The 18,377-nt window shown below is 43.0% G+C and overlaps 2 protein-coding genes across 3 annotated transcripts in view; one reads left to right on the top strand and one right to left on the bottom strand.

Moving 5' to 3' along the window:
• The window catches only part of LOC110530121 (dipeptidyl peptidase 9), a 29,308-nt gene extending 28,193 nt beyond the window's left edge, over positions 1 to 1,115 (top strand). For both annotated transcript variants that reach the window (XM_036985679.1, XM_036985678.1), the window contains exon 21: positions 117 to 1,115. In XM_036985679.1, the coding sequence (XP_036841574.1) occupies positions 117 to 209 (93 nt within the window). In that variant the 3' untranslated portion in view covers positions 210 to 1,115. The remainder of the gene's footprint in view (positions 1 to 116) is intronic.
• A 3,056-nt stretch (positions 1,116 to 4,171) lies between these two features.
• Positions 4,172 to 11,909, bottom strand: LOC110530122 (angiopoietin-related protein 4). The gene is made up of 7 exons (XM_021612951.2): positions 11,246 to 11,909; positions 10,145 to 10,255; positions 9,964 to 10,054; positions 6,726 to 6,839; positions 6,369 to 6,464; positions 5,604 to 5,882; positions 4,172 to 5,463 (listed from the first exon to the last, which is right to left on the bottom strand). Exons 1-7 carry the CDS (start codon positions 11,756 to 11,758, stop codon positions 5,279 to 5,281), a joined length of 1,389 nt encoding a protein of 462 aa, XP_021468626.2. The 5' UTR covers positions 11,759 to 11,909; the 3' UTR covers positions 4,172 to 5,278.
• Between the last annotated feature and the right edge of the window lie 6,468 nt (positions 11,910 to 18,377).

Below are 18,377 nucleotides of genomic sequence, written 5' to 3'. Positions count from 1 at the left end.
TCAGGGAATATTGGGTTTTCAGAACATTGCAGATTGTAGGTAGCTGGAGTCACATGTGCTGTACAGTATGTACTGAAGCAGGAATTAGTGGTTGATTTTCCTCTGTTGTTTTGCAGGTCTACCCCAACGAGCGACACAGTATTCGCTGCCCAGAGTCAGGAGAACACTATGAGATCATGCTGCTGCACTTTCTACAACAATACCTCTGAAAACGGGGTGAACCCCCCCCCCCCCCCCCGATAACCCCTCAACCTTGGCATAGAGACCTCGCACTCTGCAGCCACACCCATCCACCCCACATTTACCGTGAACTGGAGATCTCACTCCATTATGCCTCCACCTCTCTCCCTCTCTCTTTCTCTGTTGCTAGCTCTCTCCTTCTCTCTTTCTCTGTTGCCTGCTCTCTCTCTCTCTCCCATTCTCCCTTTCTCTCGCCCCTACATTAGGGTGGGGGATATGGTTAGGTTACCTAAGGTGATCCAAGGCAGTGTTATCAAGTTTCACTGTGGAATGAAAGGAGGACAACATTATCTGGAGGCTGAGCCGCAATCACTCTCCCTTGTTTTCCTCTTCACTGGAGCCATGATTGTTTTGCCAAATGTTTTTCTTTTTCCTACATTTTATTCACTCGAGTCAGTAGTAGGAGTGGGGTTCCTCAAACAGGAAATCTAGACAGGAATCTAGACAGGCAGACAGAAAGAATATAGCTATAATACTTACTGTGAGTTTAAGCCTTGGAGGTGGTGTGTAATGGCTAGAGGAAGAGACCCTGCCTCTACTTGCATTCATTAACTATTTTAAGTGTGTATTGTTCAAATAAAATATTTGTATGGATTCTTATTATTTTATAATGAGCGTCAAACGAAGTCCCTCATTGATATAAAGTCATTTTTGCGCCCTTTCTCTAATCCCGCCTCGCATTACATTGCTCAAGGTGTCGGCTTGCCCTCTGAAGATACAATATTTGCCAAAGTACTTCTGACTTCTGATCATGCTGTTATTTTCTTTTTTTTACTGCAATAACGATGCAAGTGTGAGCAGCCGAGTCTTAAACAGCTTTTTACCACCCGAATCAAATTTATACATGACGATGAATAAATGTATAATGAAATCTCCGCCCTTTGTTGTTATTTCATTTGTCACAGATGAACATGAACAAAGATAGATGGATGGATAGATATATATATATATATATAGACACGCTTCTGTTTCAATGTGTCATATTGTACATGATAACAATGGTCAATGGTCAACTAAGATGTGATAGATATCTTAAACACAGTGAAACTACGCTCCATCTCAGGGCTATTCATCTTTCCACGTGAGCAGGTATTCTCCTCTTTGACCCTCCCAGTTTGTTGCAGAGCGGGAAAGACATCTCTTCTCCCTTTGGAACAGCAAAGCACCTTTTAATCATTGAGTACTCATGCATCCACCTTCCCTTTGGGAGGGGGACAGTTGCCATGGCCGCCAGGGATCGACGCTTGTGGTTTCGTAGCTGAGCTTGCTGGGAGCGAGAGCGCTTGAACGTGATTGACGCTGCAGATGCCTTGATGTTACTGAGTAGACTGCAGTCCATGTGGACCACCGCATGAAGCTTTGGTAGCCATTTTGAGCACCTGTTTCAGAGGGTGAGACGTTCAACTGCAGCTCGAAATAGTTTATGAGTGAAGTTGAATTGTATTCTTTTTTTTTATTTTATTGCAAATGGATAGTCAATGTAACGGTTTACCCTTTGGCTACCTTTTTATTGATGACAACGACAACATATTTGATTTGTCATCCTCTATGAAAAATGCATCTCAAGAGTTCTTCTTTTCCATGTGTGCATGATCCCTACCAGACAGTGAATTTTGACCCTTGAAAGTCAGAATAATAGCCTGATTGTCACAGCAAGAAAATGACCAATTGGCTAGAGTCACATCGGCACCCAGGCAGAATGCCGTTTGCCCTCAGAACAAGATTGAGTAAGGAAAACTCCACCTGAGCTAGCATTTGATCGAGGTCAATCACGAACAGCGGGACATTGGGCATTGGATGCCCCTTCCTGTCACTCACTCTCTCTGAAGGTGTTAGAACGCGCATTAGCCGTAAAGCCTGACACCTGACCAGATTTATCAGAGGTGTGAGACATTGAAGTTGACGGAAGGAAGCCTCTGGACATAGCTTGTTTTAAGATGACTTAGCTGTTAATTCTGGGGAATACAAGAGGTCCACGTGCATGGTGCTTCTAAGACACTATGCACGGATACTGTTAACACGTGTCTCTGTCTCAACCCTAGCCTGCCTAGGGAAAGTTGTTTTCTTTCCCTCAGGTATTCCATCCAGATTTTATGAGTGGCTGCAATTTAAGGCGAATTGGTGAAATATTATGTTTCCTCACTGTGGTGGAAAAATGGGAGTTGCAAGCCAAGAGCTTCACTGCTTTTACGATGATGGAATGGCTTCAGTACTGCAGTCTTGATCAAATGCAATATTATCAAGCCCGGTAATATGCAAATAAATCATTGAAATTGAGGCAAAAAAAAAACAAAAACAACTCGGCTCTGTGTCAGCTCAATTTCAATCAATACCGCTAATTGGAGGAACCCTTACTCAGCCTCACTTTGTAAAAGCAAACATACCTTGACACAGCAGCCCGTCCCTGTTCAGCACTCTGACACGTTTGTCTCTGTAGTTTGTTTGTGGGGAATCTTCACATTGGGAACCATTTGCTAGTAGAGATGGGGGATGCAGCTGGGAGAGTTAGGGCCTGTCTCTCGGCTGTGGGGCGCAGCGCAAGGCAAGCTTAAGCACGGCCAGGACATTCCTCTATCACCTGCCTGGCAGTATGCCAAGATCTGATTAACCCTCTGTGTGTGAATGGGATGGATTAGTTAGCTAGTCTGCTTATCCATTTTCCAATCAAGTATCTCATGCTAACCTACCATCTGTGTTGGATGGAGGTTTAAGACTACGTTCACTTGACTGTTTTCGAGTTGGCTACCCTAGTCTGCGGGAGGTACCGCAGCGGGTCCACGATCTTATTTCTTTGAGAAAAATATTTTGGGGAATTTATGTGAAAAATGATCATTTTTATGAATTCCGCTAGCTACAGTAGAATACCATTGTGGATACCATGTTTGAAGGAATTTAGGGGTTGTTTTAACTAGCATTGGCACAATTGGAAGTCTAAAGGAACAGTTTAGCACGCTAGCTGTTCCTGTTCATCCGTCTAGATTTTTAACATTTATTTAACCTTTAACTAGGCAAGTCAGATAAGAACAAATTCTTATTGACGGCCTACCCCGGCCTAACCCTCCCCTAACCCGGACGACGACGGGCCAATTGTGCGGCACCCTATGGGACTCCCGATCACAGCCAGTTGTGATACAGCCTGGGATCAAACCAGGGTCTGTAGAGACGCCTCTACCACTGAGACGCAGTGACTTAGATCGCTGCACCACTCGGGAGCCCATTTAAATGGCGTCATTGCCAACATCTCGAAATCCTTTAATATGGAGGAACTTGCAGTCATTGGAGCTGATTACTGGGTTCTTTTCCTTTATAGAAAAGTCTTATGTGGGCAAATTCAGTGTCAACTTAAACAACCAGATAGAAAGCATGCAGAAAAGATATTGAACTATACATATTTAAATAATACCATCTTTGAGAACTAACAAATTAAAAGGGAGAATCGAGCATGCCCATTGATTTTGATATGTTTGAGCAGAGGCTCACAGCGTTAGAAAGGCATAAATTGCAGGAAATCAGCAACATTTTCTCTCAGCTCAGTGGAAATATGTCTAGAATTGCAGAAAATGTGCTTTACAACAGCAAAATCTCTCCCCTGCCAAGATAGTTTTCATACTTTTTATAAACTAGAAAAGTATCTTCCAAATCTTTTAATTTCAAAATGTTTTACTTCTACTTGATATTTATCATTCACCTGATGAGAAGTCAAGACATGACTTTTTATTTTTTGCTAACATATGATGGGGTCCCTGGGCAAGAAAAGTTTGAAAACCCCTGGGCTACAATGTTCATTTGACTGTTTTTGGGTTAGCTACGGATGTTCATTTGAATGTTTTGGAGTTGTCTGACATATTACTTCATTCTGACCATTGGCTCACTTCTGCTTTTGTATTTACAGCTGCATCAGTGTGTTTTGATCCGAGCTCAGACAACAGTATTCGTTCTTTAAATCATTTTTATTGACTCCTATTGAAGCCAAAAATCAGTTTATTTTCTTTAAAAGAAAAACAACAATTTTACAACTGAAAAACATAAAATAGACTATATAAATTACAAACAGACAATACCAGAAATATATATAGATTCTTTAAAGCTTTTAAATAAAAGGAAAAAAAAAAAACTAAAAGTAATCGACAAAGAACACTAGAGAATGTGACAACGGGTTGCAGTGAAGTTTCATCATACAGAAAGAAACGACTCTGGTCATTTTAAATGCAGTCAATATGACTGAGGAATAAAACGTCTCCACGAGAACGCAACAGTGGAGCAGGAGCTTACTTTGATTCAAAATAAAACTGCAAGGAAAATAAATCAAAAAGTGACTTTGTACAAAAGGCTGGAATTGTGCTTTGCTCCATAGAGGAACCGGGAAATGTAGACAAAGAAACCACCATTGTTTAAAAATTCTTAACACACTTTCTGTAATTCTAGTTTACATTGATTATTTATTTACATAATGCCTTTGAATAGCTAATGCCATTACGTTCATGTGGAAAACAACTAATTGTTTCAGTCACCATTTTGGTCCATACAATCGGATTAATAAACTCCACAGTTGCCCCACTTGTACAACTGCAGTGGAGGGCAGTGTTCATGCTGACAACACCGTATGTCACTGCTCAACATCTGGGTAGAGCGCTTGCATTTAAAAACATCTGTCAGATGGGTCTCCACATGTAGAAAATGCGTTGTTTCTTGGAACACAGAACACACGTTGGCACTCGCCTCATTCTGTGCCATTCATTTCCACTAAGGCTGATTGATGCACATGCACTTCTTCACTTCTTAAAACAGACATTTCTGCATTGTTCGGTTGTGTCTGTAGCCGAGAGACTTGAAGACTTTCGAAAAACAAAGCTTTGGAAACACGGAGCCCATTCAACTATGTGTTCGTTTTGGCTTTTATGATGGCCTTGGCTCTGTTGGAAGCCTAAGTGGGCGAGGCCTGGGATGAGCAGGTCGCTAACCTAACTCGTCGGCCAACCGCCTCTAAAGGTGTTTCAGTTTAAGAAGAGAAAAGTCGGAAGACTGCTGGGTCTCTCCTCTACGACTTGTTCTCGATCGCGATGGGTGCGATCATCATGACGGTGGTCTTCAGGGGATAGTATCGGCCACGCCAGGTCTTCCAGAAAACCCCCTGCTTCCTCTGATGCCTCTGCTTGGGAGGAGGGCTCATGAAGTAGCGCCCGTTCAGGTTGGAGCGTCCGCAGTTGCTGAACCACCAGCCACCTGGGGAAAGAGCGCAAACATCTAGTTAGATTGGCATTGGTGCTACATTCCAAATTTGAGTTACTGAGAGATACATCTTGAGACTTCAAGATCAAATTCGGACAAAAAGGTACTTTGAACTTGGATAAAGAGGAGCGTACCAGAGAGGTGTTTGGCGCAGTTGGTGTCGCTCTTCTGGTCATTGTCTTGGTCGCGGGTGGAGAAGGGCAGGCCGGAGGCTTCGGTGGCCAGGGAGCTCTCCAGGTTGCCGATGGAGGTCTCCTGGATGTGGAGGGCGTAGTGGCTCTCCTCCCCGCCCAGACGGATGGGGTACTGGACCGTCTCAGAATCGTCCATCCAGTCGGAAAACTTGACCTTGAGGGTGTAGTCCGTGTCTTTGGCCACGGCGTGCATCTTCTCAAGACCAAGCCAGAACTCACCTAGTGAGAGAGAGATTAAAAAAGAAAGGGTTCAGACCTAAGCAGTGGCTGTGGCAGCGTGTGCAAAGTCTGCATACATGTGTCCAGCTATCTCAGTGTCTTCGTTAATTTAAAAGATCTGATCGTAATGAGGCCGGTAATCACTTAATGGAATTTAAAAAGGAATAGAACATGCGATTTGGTCACTTCGGGCACCTAAAGCCACCAGTGTCATTAAAGCTGCAGATTAGATGGTTGTTTGTGCCAAACCTGCCATATCAAGATCCACCTGATCCCTCGATCTTGACATCTACAATCCTGCATTAGTGTTAGTATCAATACTTGTTAATCAAACTGAACTGGGAGGTTTTCGGGTCAAGAGCGCTGCGCTGTACTGTTCTATGCTGTGGCTACAGGTGGTACTGTCTGAACCTCAGCGTGACCTCGCTAGCTAGCGCCAGTGGAATTTAGTGAGGGAGATGAGAAAAGATAAGAGGATTTATTTACCACTCAGACTGCCAAAGCCGCTCTGGTAGGCCAGCCATAGCTGGTCAAAGTCAACTGAGCCATTCTGGCGCCTCTGGATCACAGTCCAGCCACCTTCTGCAGAGAGGAACGAGGAAGAGTAGTTGGATTAGTCTTGACCATGAGCAATTTACCAAAGCCAATTGTCATACATGTAGTGATACAATGTGTTTAAAAACTACGCTACAGGGAAACCTTATACGGTGACTTGTCCCCTATAGGGGCTTCTGAGCTATCCTTTTGCCTGAAGCTAAAGATTGGTTGTTGTACTAGTTAACGATTGTTAGTTAAGCCCTGTAACTAGAACACAAGGGTATAACCCTGGCTAACGCCACTTACCGGCTGTCATTTCGCAGCAGACTTCAAAGGATTGGTAGTTTAATGGCTGAATGGTGTACACGCCGCTGGCCGTCTCACCTTTCAGGAACAGCTCATGGCAATCGGAGGCCATCTCTGAAAGAACAAAAATACAACATGGTTCACAGTTTGTCCACACCGTATCTCAAATAGTTAGTATCAGTGCACGTCGTCAATGTCCGTGTCCTAACAGTACTTTGTCCTTTCCTCTACACTGGAACAAATATAAATAAACATAAAAATACATTCTAAATGATTAATTCAACTAGAAAATAAAAACTCTGGGCACTGTTTTCTACTGAGAGACTTCACACTTGTAGGGACATTATTGGAGAACATGGTCTACCTTTCACTTAATAACTAGGTCAGATGTTCAGGAATCAGGATCCACCTGGTTTCCCTATCTGGGATCCAGTGGAGGAGCTTAAAGAGGACGGGCGCATTGTAATGGCTGAAATGGAGTTAAAGGAACAGAGTCCATTTTTTTTTATTTTAGTATGCTACTAGGCAAGTCAGTTAAGAACACATTCTTATTTACAATGACAGCCTACACATGTAGGCCGTCATTGGAATCAAACATGTGGTTTCCATACCGTTTGATACCGTTTCATTTATGCCATTTCAACCATTACAATGAGCCCCTCCTCCTATAGGTCCTCCCACCAGCCTCCACTGCTGGGATCCCTATCATTGACTTCTCCATTGTAGCTCTCTGGGTCTATGAATGCTTGCGAAAAAGAAGGGGCCTTATCGTGAAGTGTGTTAATCAATCAAGATACCCTAACACAGAAAGAGTTAATGTGTTGTGCCCTAGCCCGAACTGGGGGGGACAGCTCCTTGCTGAGTAGTAAACATGACCTTTCTCCCAGTTCCCAAGCAAACTTTCACCTCAGCTGCCTGGCAACTCGCATTCCTCTACCCCTTTCTGTCCTCCATCTCCCCCTCCCCTCCTGTTTGTCACACCTCCCTCACATGCACAGCAGCCAGTCAGTGACAGAAGTGCATGGCCACTGCATGCAAAGGGAATGCTCAGAGAGTGCTAGGAGCATGCTGTCGCTATATGGGATAGAGACAGCGTCAACAAAAGGCCTGGGGAGCCCATTGGATGTAATGTGCCTGATAAGGCATGAGTTGGTGCACAGCACAACCTTAAGTGTTTTCCAGAAAATAGTTCACGTTTATATGATGCTGACTTGAGAGATACTGCGTATGTTTATCCGCTATGATGCTCTTTGTCTGCACCAATCGCCTAAACTATGATTCAAGATTTAAATTGGGACCAATCAATTAATATCGGTTTGACTTGGTTTATATTTGTTTTCAAGTACAAACATGAGCACCGACCACGGGACCGCAACACATCCCTCTTCTGGAATGACCCTTCTAGGCGAGGCATGAGCTCTATTGGTTAGCGATGGGTAGTTTGCCTTGCGTTCAGGGGTTCTCCTCAACTTTGGCACAGTTGCATTCATCTAGGCCTGAAGAGGCGGGGGTCTATGGGGATGGAGGAGGGGAGAAGGTGGACAGCTGGCTTCTCTGACAGATCTGGGGGAACGGTTGGACATTCCTGAGGGATGGTTGATTATTTGTTTTATGGGAAGGAGTACAAAGTGGAGAGCTGGAAGGAAGGCAGTCCGTGTCATCAAAAACAACAAAGGATGTGTGTGCAAAGTTCACCAGACAAAATTAGACCACCTCCATTTTCTGTTATGACTTTTTTTCTGGCTCTGGCCCAGAGGACCTAATCTGAAGAACATAGCATACTAGACTTGGAAATTCACCCCTCCCCCCTCCCCGAGCTCTGTCAGATTTGTAATCCCTCAGTGATCGGGGTCTATTGTGACCCTGAGATAACACTGTCCGAGACTGCTGAACTCTCCCTCAATGGAAGTGCAGCCAGAGGACTTGTTTCTTTTATAACATTCCTAAAAATCCTGCTGTCAGAACTTGCTGTGAGAGGACTCATTGTGTTCGCCTGAGCGACTGCATCTCCAAGCTCCGGGTTCACTTTTCAACTACTTCATTTAGTGGCTATCAGACAGCGGGAAATATTTTGATATAACCACGAATGATGTTGCTTGGGATTGAGAGAGAGCGATACATTACTTGTTTTTAACAGGGAATATATTGAAATGGTATAACAATGGTACTTTCTTCTTCAATGAACTCTTGAGTCGGTCAATCACAGATCTGACCAACATCCATGAAGTGGCATGGTTTGCATAGGTCACATTCAGAGGGATATATAAACGTCTTCTAATTTCCTGTATAGTCATATTGATTTATTCATATCCCTTCATGCTGGATTTTTAGTGTGACCACCCCTCTGAGGACTAAACAGGAACTTGCCATGAGTTAGCCCTAATCCTTGTTCCATTGCCAGAAACCATGAGCCAACTCTATACCGCCCTGATGAAAGCCCACGTGATGAGTGGGCCGCTGTAGTACGTTTCAGATGGGAACAGCTGCCTGACGTAGGGTGTACTGTAGGTGGAGGAGCTCATGATCACCTTTACAATTACTGCACTGCAGTATTGAGTAAGACTGGGAGTAGCCTCACTTAATGTACACTTCCTGATGTGATCTTTTTCTTCATACTGTGAATACATGCTATTTTCTGTGAACCCAATGAAAAACACCCATGGGCACAGATGTCAGTTGACGACTCAAAACAAATGAACTGACATGAATTCAACGTGAAATCAACCAAATAATGTCATCGGATTTAAGTTAAAAGTTGGGTGAAAAAAATACAAAATGTCCCTATGTTGATGACTTTTTGCAAATCCAATCAGTTTTCCACATTGATTCAATGTTATCACATCACATTTTTTGTTGTTGAATTTACATGGAAAAATGTCCCTAATGTCGCGTTCAAAACAACTGGGAAATCAGACATCTCCGAATTATGTCTTCAGTGCGTTCAAGACAACTGGAACTTGTGAAAAAACAAGCTCCGACTGGGATTCATCAGATTGGGATTCCATCATCTGTGCACAATTTCTCGTGAGTTTTGGGCAGTAAAATGCGTGCATACAATAATCTGATGATTAAAGCTAATACGCCTATACTTCAAGTAATGTAGGGACAACTCCAGTTAAAGTTTTAAGCATCTTACTGTCCCTAAGCAGATGGCATGGGACGGGAGGTCAGTACTTGTCTGGGTGTCTTAAAAGTCAATTGAGTCAACGGATTCGACATGAAGCTTGGTTTTACTTGCCGATGGGTGAGTCGCGCTGCTCAATGCTACCATTGTGAACGGCCTCCTCTGGTTTCCGCCTGAATGCTGGTCTCTCTTTTGCCAGCTGAATCTGAGGAAGCAAGAAAACAAAGCTTTAAATAATTCATACAAAACAATCGCATAAATCATGATAAATGTTCAAATGGACTGTGTTCCACACCTGGTTTTGCAGGGTTCTGATGCGCACGTTCTGCTTGTCAAGTTTATCTTGCTGGAGTCGGACACTGTTGACCAGGTCATCAATACGTTTATTCTGAGCTTCCAGCATCCACTGAAAGAAAACAGAAAGGGTACCCTGTAAGTCTTTCTCCTGTGACGTAATTGTAAGTAGCCTAGGTTACTTATAACATGACTAGCCCACATTGAACTGCTAGACTATATCCAGAAAACACAACTCATATCCTTCGGAGCACATGTCCAAAATCAACGCTGGCATTTGTATTTTCCAACCGGGTGGTTTGGTTACATAACGCGGGGTTTTCCACCCCCAAAATGGCCATAACAATACATTCTTTCGAGTTCAGGTGCTATTGCAGCTGTAAAACATTTATAAAATCAAGCGTGACCTTTTCCTAAATTGGACCATGTTCCAAATATCACGGTTTAAAAATTAGGCGTGCAGTTCCTTTTTGTCTGGCAAGATTTTGCGTTCTCTCTAGACGTAGTCCAAGCTCTTCAGCACAATAGTAACACACCCACTGGCGTGCCTTCTGTACAGTCCCAGTGACTCAAGGGTTTGCTGGAGATCTTTCTTTACTGTAATCTGAATATCTTTGGGTCAATGGAAATAACGCCAGACCATATGTTCTTGTCCATCAAAGTGCATCACAAGGCCCCCTCCACTTGTTTTTCTGAAGATGGGTAGTGGTAGCGAATAGGCAATTTGTCAAACTATTATGCAGGACTGATGTATAATACTAGTAACCTACTGTATTAAGCATGACTTGATGTTAATCGATTAATCTATTTTCTGTGATGTTTTGTCATGTAGCACAGTGAATGAATAGGCCAGGCTGTTTACTGTAAAAAATTATAATTGGTAATGCCTTCATACAATTGAAATGATTGGATACAATGGCAACTGCAGAGAAGTAAGCTTACAAAAGGGGGAGACATGCAGCAAATCAGCTCAGTCTGTCTTGTCAGTAGTAACTTTCTCAGGTCGTTTGCTCTCCTTTCACATCAAATGCGCAATTTGTATTATAGCTTTTTCAGACAGAAAAACAAAGTATCCCCAAATAGTCTTAGATTCCCACCTTACCTGAATGATGCGGGCATCGCTGTAGTTGCCTGCATTCATGTCGGGCAGCCCCTCTCCCTGCAGCATGCCATCCACCTTCTCCTCCAGCTTGTTCATCCGCTCATCCACCCTCTTCCTCTCCTGCTGCATCTCCTCTGTCCTCTCCCTCAGCTCGGCCGTCAAGTTGAGCACCTGGACTTCCCTGTCCTCCAGCCCCCGGGCCCGGGCCTTCAGTGCGTCGCCCTCCGCCTGCAGCCTCTGACCCTCCTGGCCCAGGTCGGCCACGGTACCGTTGAAGGCCTTCAGCTTGGCAGTGATATCCCTCATCTGGCCCTTGGTCTTGTCCACATGCTCCTTGAGCCCCTGACCCAGCTGGAGCAGGCCGTGGGCGATCACGTTCACATCGTCCCACGCCGCATATTGCACCCTCTTCTCCTTCCCGCCAGCGGCCAAGCCTCCTCTCCTCTCGAAGGGGTTGCCGGTGGCCATCAGAATGGCCAGACACAGAGTCACAGTTACTAGTGTTGTCTTCATTGTCGCTTGCTTTCCTTTGTTTGTTTGTTCGTTCGTTGACTCGGTTTCTTTGGTTGGTTTTTATCCTCCGGTGGTTTGCAAAGTGTGCACCCTTCCCTTTCCAGTTGGTTACTAGATCTCAGGCTCCTACTTCTCTGTGAGGAGCACTTCAGTTTTATACTTTCAGAGCCCTTCAACTCCAGCCAGCTGGCTGATCTGATTGGCTGGCTGAGCAGAGGGGGGAGATCTGCTCTCTGGTTTCTCCCCCACTCTTGTCTAGAGGAGGACTGGGAGGGGAGCACATGATGTAACAATGAAGCTGGTTTCCATCAGTACCCTTAGAATACAGTAAAGAAAGAGATTTTTGGGCAAACCCTTGCACATTGCCATGCACAGCTGTATGATAAAGACAGCTTTTTGTTTAAACACATTAGGATGTATTGATGATCATAAGGATGTTAAACAGAAAGCTACTGTCTCTATAATGTTTCTATCATTCCGTACCCAGAAAGGGGTTCAGACTTGTCAGTACACTAGAAATTGACAATCAGACAGCTGTATGACAAGGGATAGATTGACGCACTTTGAACACATCATGATGTAACAAAGAATGTGGTTCACATCAAACAAGATAGGAAAGCCATACAGGCTGATTAAAAAATATATGTATACTAAACAAAAATATAAATGCAACAATTTCAGATTTGCCTGAGTTACAGTTCATATAAGGAAATCAGTGAATTGAAATACATTTATTAGGCCCAAATCTATTAATTTCACATGACTGGGCACTGGTGCAGCCATGGGTGGGCCTTGGAGGGCATCGGCCCACCCACTTGGCAGCCAGGCCCAGCTAATCACAATGAGTTTGTTCCTCACAATGAGTTTGAATCCCCCCCTCCCCCCCACACACACACCCTCAGATGACCCCGCAGGTGAAGAAGGTGAATGTGAAGGTCCTGGGCTAGCATGGTTACACGTCTTCTGTTATCAGGCCGGTTGGATGTACTGCCAAGTTCTCTAAAATGACATTGGAGGCAGCTCCAGTCAGCATGCCAATTTCAGGACATCTGTGGCACTGTGTTGTGTGACAAAATTGCACATTTTAAAGTGGTATTTTCTTGTCCCCAGCACAATGTGCACCTGCGTAGGGACCATGCTGTTTAATCAGCTTCTTGATATGCCACACATGTCAGGTAGATGGATTATTTTTGGCAAAGGAGAAATGCTCACTAACCGGGATGTAAACAAATTTGTGCACAACATTTAAGAGATGCTATTTGTGCAAATGGAACATTTCTGGGATTTTTTTTTAATTTCCGCTCATGGGACCAAAACATAACATGTTGAGTTTTTTTTTTTTTTTTTCAATGTGTATTCAGGGGAACCAATTGAGACAAACAACTTACAATATAAAACAGCAAAAAAATGAACTACAGGACACAGCAGATACCGACACACCACATCTCAACAAAACAAATAAAACACCACAATTTTAAGCAAAACCTCAGGGAATTCAACCCCTTCAGTGTTCTATACTGCCACCACGCCACCAAGGATTCAAGATTGAATGGTTCGCCTTAACTAAAGGCTGTTCTACCTAGGTTGATAGAGACACGAGGGACCCCGAGTTAACCAACACTGTGAACGGGTTTGGTGCCCAGTATTTTTCTACTTTAACAGAGAAGTGAGATAATGTTGCAAGTTTGTGCACAAGAGCTTTGTCAACAAAAAGGGAGAAGTGACGTGATCCACGGGAATTAAGAGGTCTAGCCGACCTTCTATTAAAGGATGCATCGATGAGTATTAAACCTGTCACCTGTGATTGACACTGACATCGATTTCTTTGTTGTTGATCATGTGTTACGGGGTGACTTGACCGTAATATAGCAATGACACAAGTTACCATTATTTCCCATACGATAAGAAAAGGGATATAGATAAATCAGTGGTTTTAAACAACTCAATGTTACATTGCATATTCATTTGCAGAGTTAAGAATTTGGCTGAATATATGCCGTTTGGGAATAAACATTGTCTTGCCTCCTCCATAACGAAAAATAACTGATTGTACTTCATTTACTGAAGCACTTCTTAACACACTCCGTGTCGATTGTAGATATTAGCGCTTATTAGAAAACGCATCCATCAAAGTACAGCGAGAGCTTTTTTTTCTGCGACAGTGTTACTTGTCGGCTTAATCATGTGGCTGGGATAGAATGAAGCCGATTGCGGTTGTGTGAAGTCATTGGCAATGTGTTGGAAGTCAGGGGGAACGTGCTGCAGAATTTGGCCTGGAGTGCTCCTCTTTAGGCCTGCCGTGAGGCAGGAGCAGTGTGAGAATTAGGGGAAAGTTCACCACAGAGAATGCCTACATTATATGGTAATTCCCAAGGCCCAGATTTAACTGCTGGGGAGAAAGTAGGCAATTCATGAGCTGGGGCCAGACCACAAAGAAAAGGAGTTAACCCTCTCATGTCCGTGGTGGAGGCTAAGTAGGTGAAAGGTAACTGGGAAGGCTTCCTACAGTGCTTGGCAGTGAAACTCACTTCAACTGAACTGTACATCCTGGACCAAACATCCATTCGTTTGATAAAGGCTCAGGGACTTTATGAAGACGGTCAAATAACTTTTTGTTTCAGCGAAACAAATAGGCTTTTGTTGTCCAATTTTTAGGAAGGATATAGACTTACTGTAAACAAGAACAAGAATGTAAACAGTTTGCTTTGGTATCATTTGCTTACGCAAAATGAGTGGCGTAGCCAGAAATTTGTTGGTGGGTGGGCCTGCAGAAATGTGGATGCACCCCCCCCCCCCCACACACACACACACACAAACACACAATTTGCCCGCAAAGAGAAACATGTTTTATATTTCAATTATAGGTGTGTTGTTGACTGTGATAAAGGCACTGGATTATGAGCGGTCTTGTTTGCTAAATGAAGAATGCAGTGACATGTGCCTAAATGCAGTCATATTGGAGTGGTTTATTGGGGGTGTGGCTTTCAGTTAGTTTTTATTAGTGAATTCCTGTCAAGTTCATGTGTCATGTTATATTTCATCAATTCTGACTAACGCAGTGCACTGGTTGCTATGAATTCTATCTGATGGTGTTTGCATGTTTAATTGAAAACACATAACGTCCTATTTGGAACATAACTTCTCTATTTTATTGGGTGGGCCTGGTTCCCCAGTGGGTTGTGCCTATGCCCATGCGCTAAAAGTTATCTAATATGATTTATAAGGTCAGAGTAACTGACAGAGACTATTTGAAAGGAAACAGATGTTGTGTTGCTGAAAGCTTTTGAAAAGCTAACACAACCCCCCCACCCAATAAACGGAAAAGCTGAGAAATTTTTTGTTTCTGGCAGGAACATGCAATAACACTGTAGCCTAACCACAAACGTGTGGCCTTATCTCAAGACTAGAAATATCGAAATAATGTTGCGAACACAAATTGAACAAAAATACTCACTGGTTACTGATTTTTATATGGAAAGAATATGCATGTGCTTCATTACAGATGGCGGGAAGGGAATTGACGGGTGTAAAGGGCTAGAACAGAGTTCTGCATTTGGGGACTGGAAGGTTCCCCTAGCTTTCTACTGCCTTTTTGCTGGTGCACGCACCGCACGTCGTGCCTGGGCCTGATGACGTCTGAGACAAGCCAGAGGAAGTGACCCACTGCATACTGTGCTAATGTGGTTCTGCAAGTCAAAAGGTTATTTCAAATATAAGTAGTTGTTTCACCGGTAATGTGACTGATGGACTGTGTCACGAACCACAGACTGTTCTAGCCACGGAAGTGTCATTCAGTCAGTGTTAGAAGTTGGCTTTAAATATGTTTATACAGTTGAAGTCGGAGGTTTACATACACTTAGGTTGGAGTCATTAATACTCATTTTTTCAACCATTCCCCAAATTTCTTGTTAACAAACTATAGTTTTGGCAAATCTGTTAGGACATCTTCTTTGTGCATGACACAAGCAATTTTTCTAACAATTGCTAACAGACAGATTATTTCACTTATAATTCACTGTATCACAATTCCAGTGGGTCAGAAGTTTACATACACTCTGTTAACTGTGCCTTTAAACAGCTTGGAAAATTCCAGAAAGTGATGTCATGGCTTTAGAAGCTTCTGGTAGCTTCTGGTCAATTGGAGGTGTACCTGTACCTAGTAACCGAAAGGTTGCAAGATCAAATCCCAGAGGTACATGGTAAAAATATGTCTTTCTGCCCCTGAACAAAGCAGTTTACGCACTGTTCCTAGGCCGCCATTGAAAATAAGAATTTGTTCTAAACTGACTTGCCTAGTTAAATAAAGGTCAAATAAATACCGCTCAGGAAAGAGACGCGTTCTGTCAAAGTGCAAATCAATCCCAGAACAACAGCAAAGGACCTTGTGAAGATGCTGGAGGAAACGGGTACAAAAATATCTATATCCACAGTAAAACAAGTCTTATATCGACATAACCTGAAAGGCCGCTCAGCAAGGAAGAAGCCACTGCTCCAAAACCGCCATCAAAAAGCCAGACTACGGTTTGCAACTGCACATGGGGACAAATATCGTACTTTTTAGAGAAATGTCCTCTGGTCTGATGAAACAAAAATGGAACTGTTTGGCCATCATGACCATCGTTATGTTTGGAGGAAAAAGGGGGAGGCTTGCAAGCCGAAGAACACCATCCCAACCGTGGAGCACGGGGGTGGCAGCATCATGTTGTGGGGGTGCTTTGCTGCTGGAGGGACTGGTGCACTTCACAAAATGAGGATGGAAAATTACGTGGATATATTGAAGCAACATCTCAAGACATCAGTCAGGAAGTTAAAGCTTGGTCGGAAATGGGTCTTTCAAATGGACAATGACCCCAAGCATACTTCCAAAGTTGTAGCAAAATGGCTTAAGGACAACAAAGTCAATCATATAGAACATTTATGGGCAGAACTGAAAAAGTGTGTGCGAGCAAGGAGGCCTTACAAACCTGACTCAGTTACACCAGCTCTGTCAGGAGGAATGGTCCAACATTCACCCAACTTATTGTGGGAAGCTTGTGGAAGGCTACCCAAAACGTTTGACCCAAGTTAAACAATTTAAAGGCAATACACTCAATTAGAATTTGGTTCATGTAAACTTCTGACCCACTGGGAATGTGATGAAAGAATAAAAGCTGAAATAAATCATTCTCTCTACTATTATTCTGACATTTCACATTCTTAAAATAAAGTGATGATTCTAACTGACATAATATGGAATTTTTACTAGGATTAAATGTTAGGAATTGTGAAACTGAGTTGAAATGTATTTGGCTAAAGTGTATGTAAACGTCCGACTTCAACTGTATAGATGTTTTCCCGTGTTGCTGGTGATTATCGATATTTATTTGGTTTCTTATTTGGGGATGTTTGTCCCCCATGGGTCCAATATATTTTGGGCAGGGATTGTGAGAGGAATGATAACTCAGGGGATGTAATTACCATTCCACAAATAAACATGTACAGTAGATTAATACCTCAAGCCTTATCTTTATCATGCTTAAGTTCTTTCCAGGAAGAATCACCATACTCTTTAACATGGTCCTCCATAACAAAACAAGATTCTCTTGATTTTGAGTCTTAATTACATTGTGGAAGAGAACCAGCATACAAAATACAAACCAGTGAAGGAAGCAATCAATATTCTCCGTCAATAGTTATAAGCAGGACATTCCTAGGACAGACTAAACAGGATTTTAACTGAGAAAAGTCAAGGATGCTGGAGGCTACGGGAATATGACGCATTCCAGCCGTCTGTGACTGATCACCGGAACCACAACTACAGCTGCTTATTCAATTTCAAAATGGACGTTCCCCCAGCTTGACAACCTTTAACCTAGATTCCAAATGCAGAACGTTTGTACAGCCAACTGAAGGAGAAGCATCCAGCTGCAGATTATGTGTGCTGACGCTACCTGGTCTGCTAATCGGAAAACGCATGTGCGTGCTCCTCAGATGGTATTTTAGCATCTCACAGCAGAGATCCTTTTAAAGTGTAAATTCAGATAGCCATGCCTGCTTCCCCCTCAGGACTTAGTGGTTTGGCGGCCCCAGGCAGAGGCCAGTTTGTAATGGGTTAAAAGTTATTATTATAAAACTGTAAAAACATATTACCTTTTAATGTGCCATGAACACAACCAGTCATGATATTTTCATCTGATTTGTCAAACGAAACCTGCTTTTTGAAGAGTTATCTTCTCACATTCATCAACAATTATTCCAGCATCCGAACAGTGTACCGTCAACGTTCCTTCAATTTGCAAGTGTCTGAAACTTTAAAAAAAAATAAAAAAATTCTTAAATTTCACCTTCTTATTTAACCAGGATAGCCAGTTGAGAATAAGTTCTCATTTACAACGCGACCTGGCCAAGATAAAGCAAAGCAGTGTGACAAAATCAACACAGAGTTACACATGGGATAAACAAACGTACAGTCAATAACATAATAGAAAAATCTGTATACAGTGTGTGCAAATGAAGTAAGGAGGTAAGGCAATAAAATAGGCCATAGTGGCGAAGTAATTACAATTTAGTAGTTAACACTGGAGTGATAGATGTGCAGATGAGAATGTACAAGTGGAAATACTGATGCGCAAAAGAGCAG

Source organism: Oncorhynchus mykiss, chromosome 8 (genome assembly GCF_013265735.2).
Source record: "Oncorhynchus mykiss isolate Arlee chromosome 8, USDA_OmykA_1.1, whole genome shotgun sequence".
Taxonomy (NCBI): Eukaryota; Metazoa; Chordata; class Actinopteri; order Salmoniformes; family Salmonidae; genus Oncorhynchus; species Oncorhynchus mykiss.
This window is presented reverse-complemented; position numbering and strand designations above follow the sequence as displayed.

Coding starts and splice junctions, on each gene's coding strand:
- LOC110530122 (XM_021612951.2), bottom strand. CDS start 11,758: ATGAAGACAACACTAGTAACTGTGACTCTGTGTCTGGCCATTCTGATG. Junction 10,055..10,144: donor TCAGAACCCTGCAAAACCAG/GTGTGGAACACA, acceptor TTGCTTCCTCAG/ATTCAGCTGGCAAAAGAGAG. Junction 5,464..5,603: donor CTGCGCCAAACACCTCTCTG/GTACGCTCCTCT, acceptor CTCTTTCCCCAG/GTGGCTGGTGGTTCAGCAAC.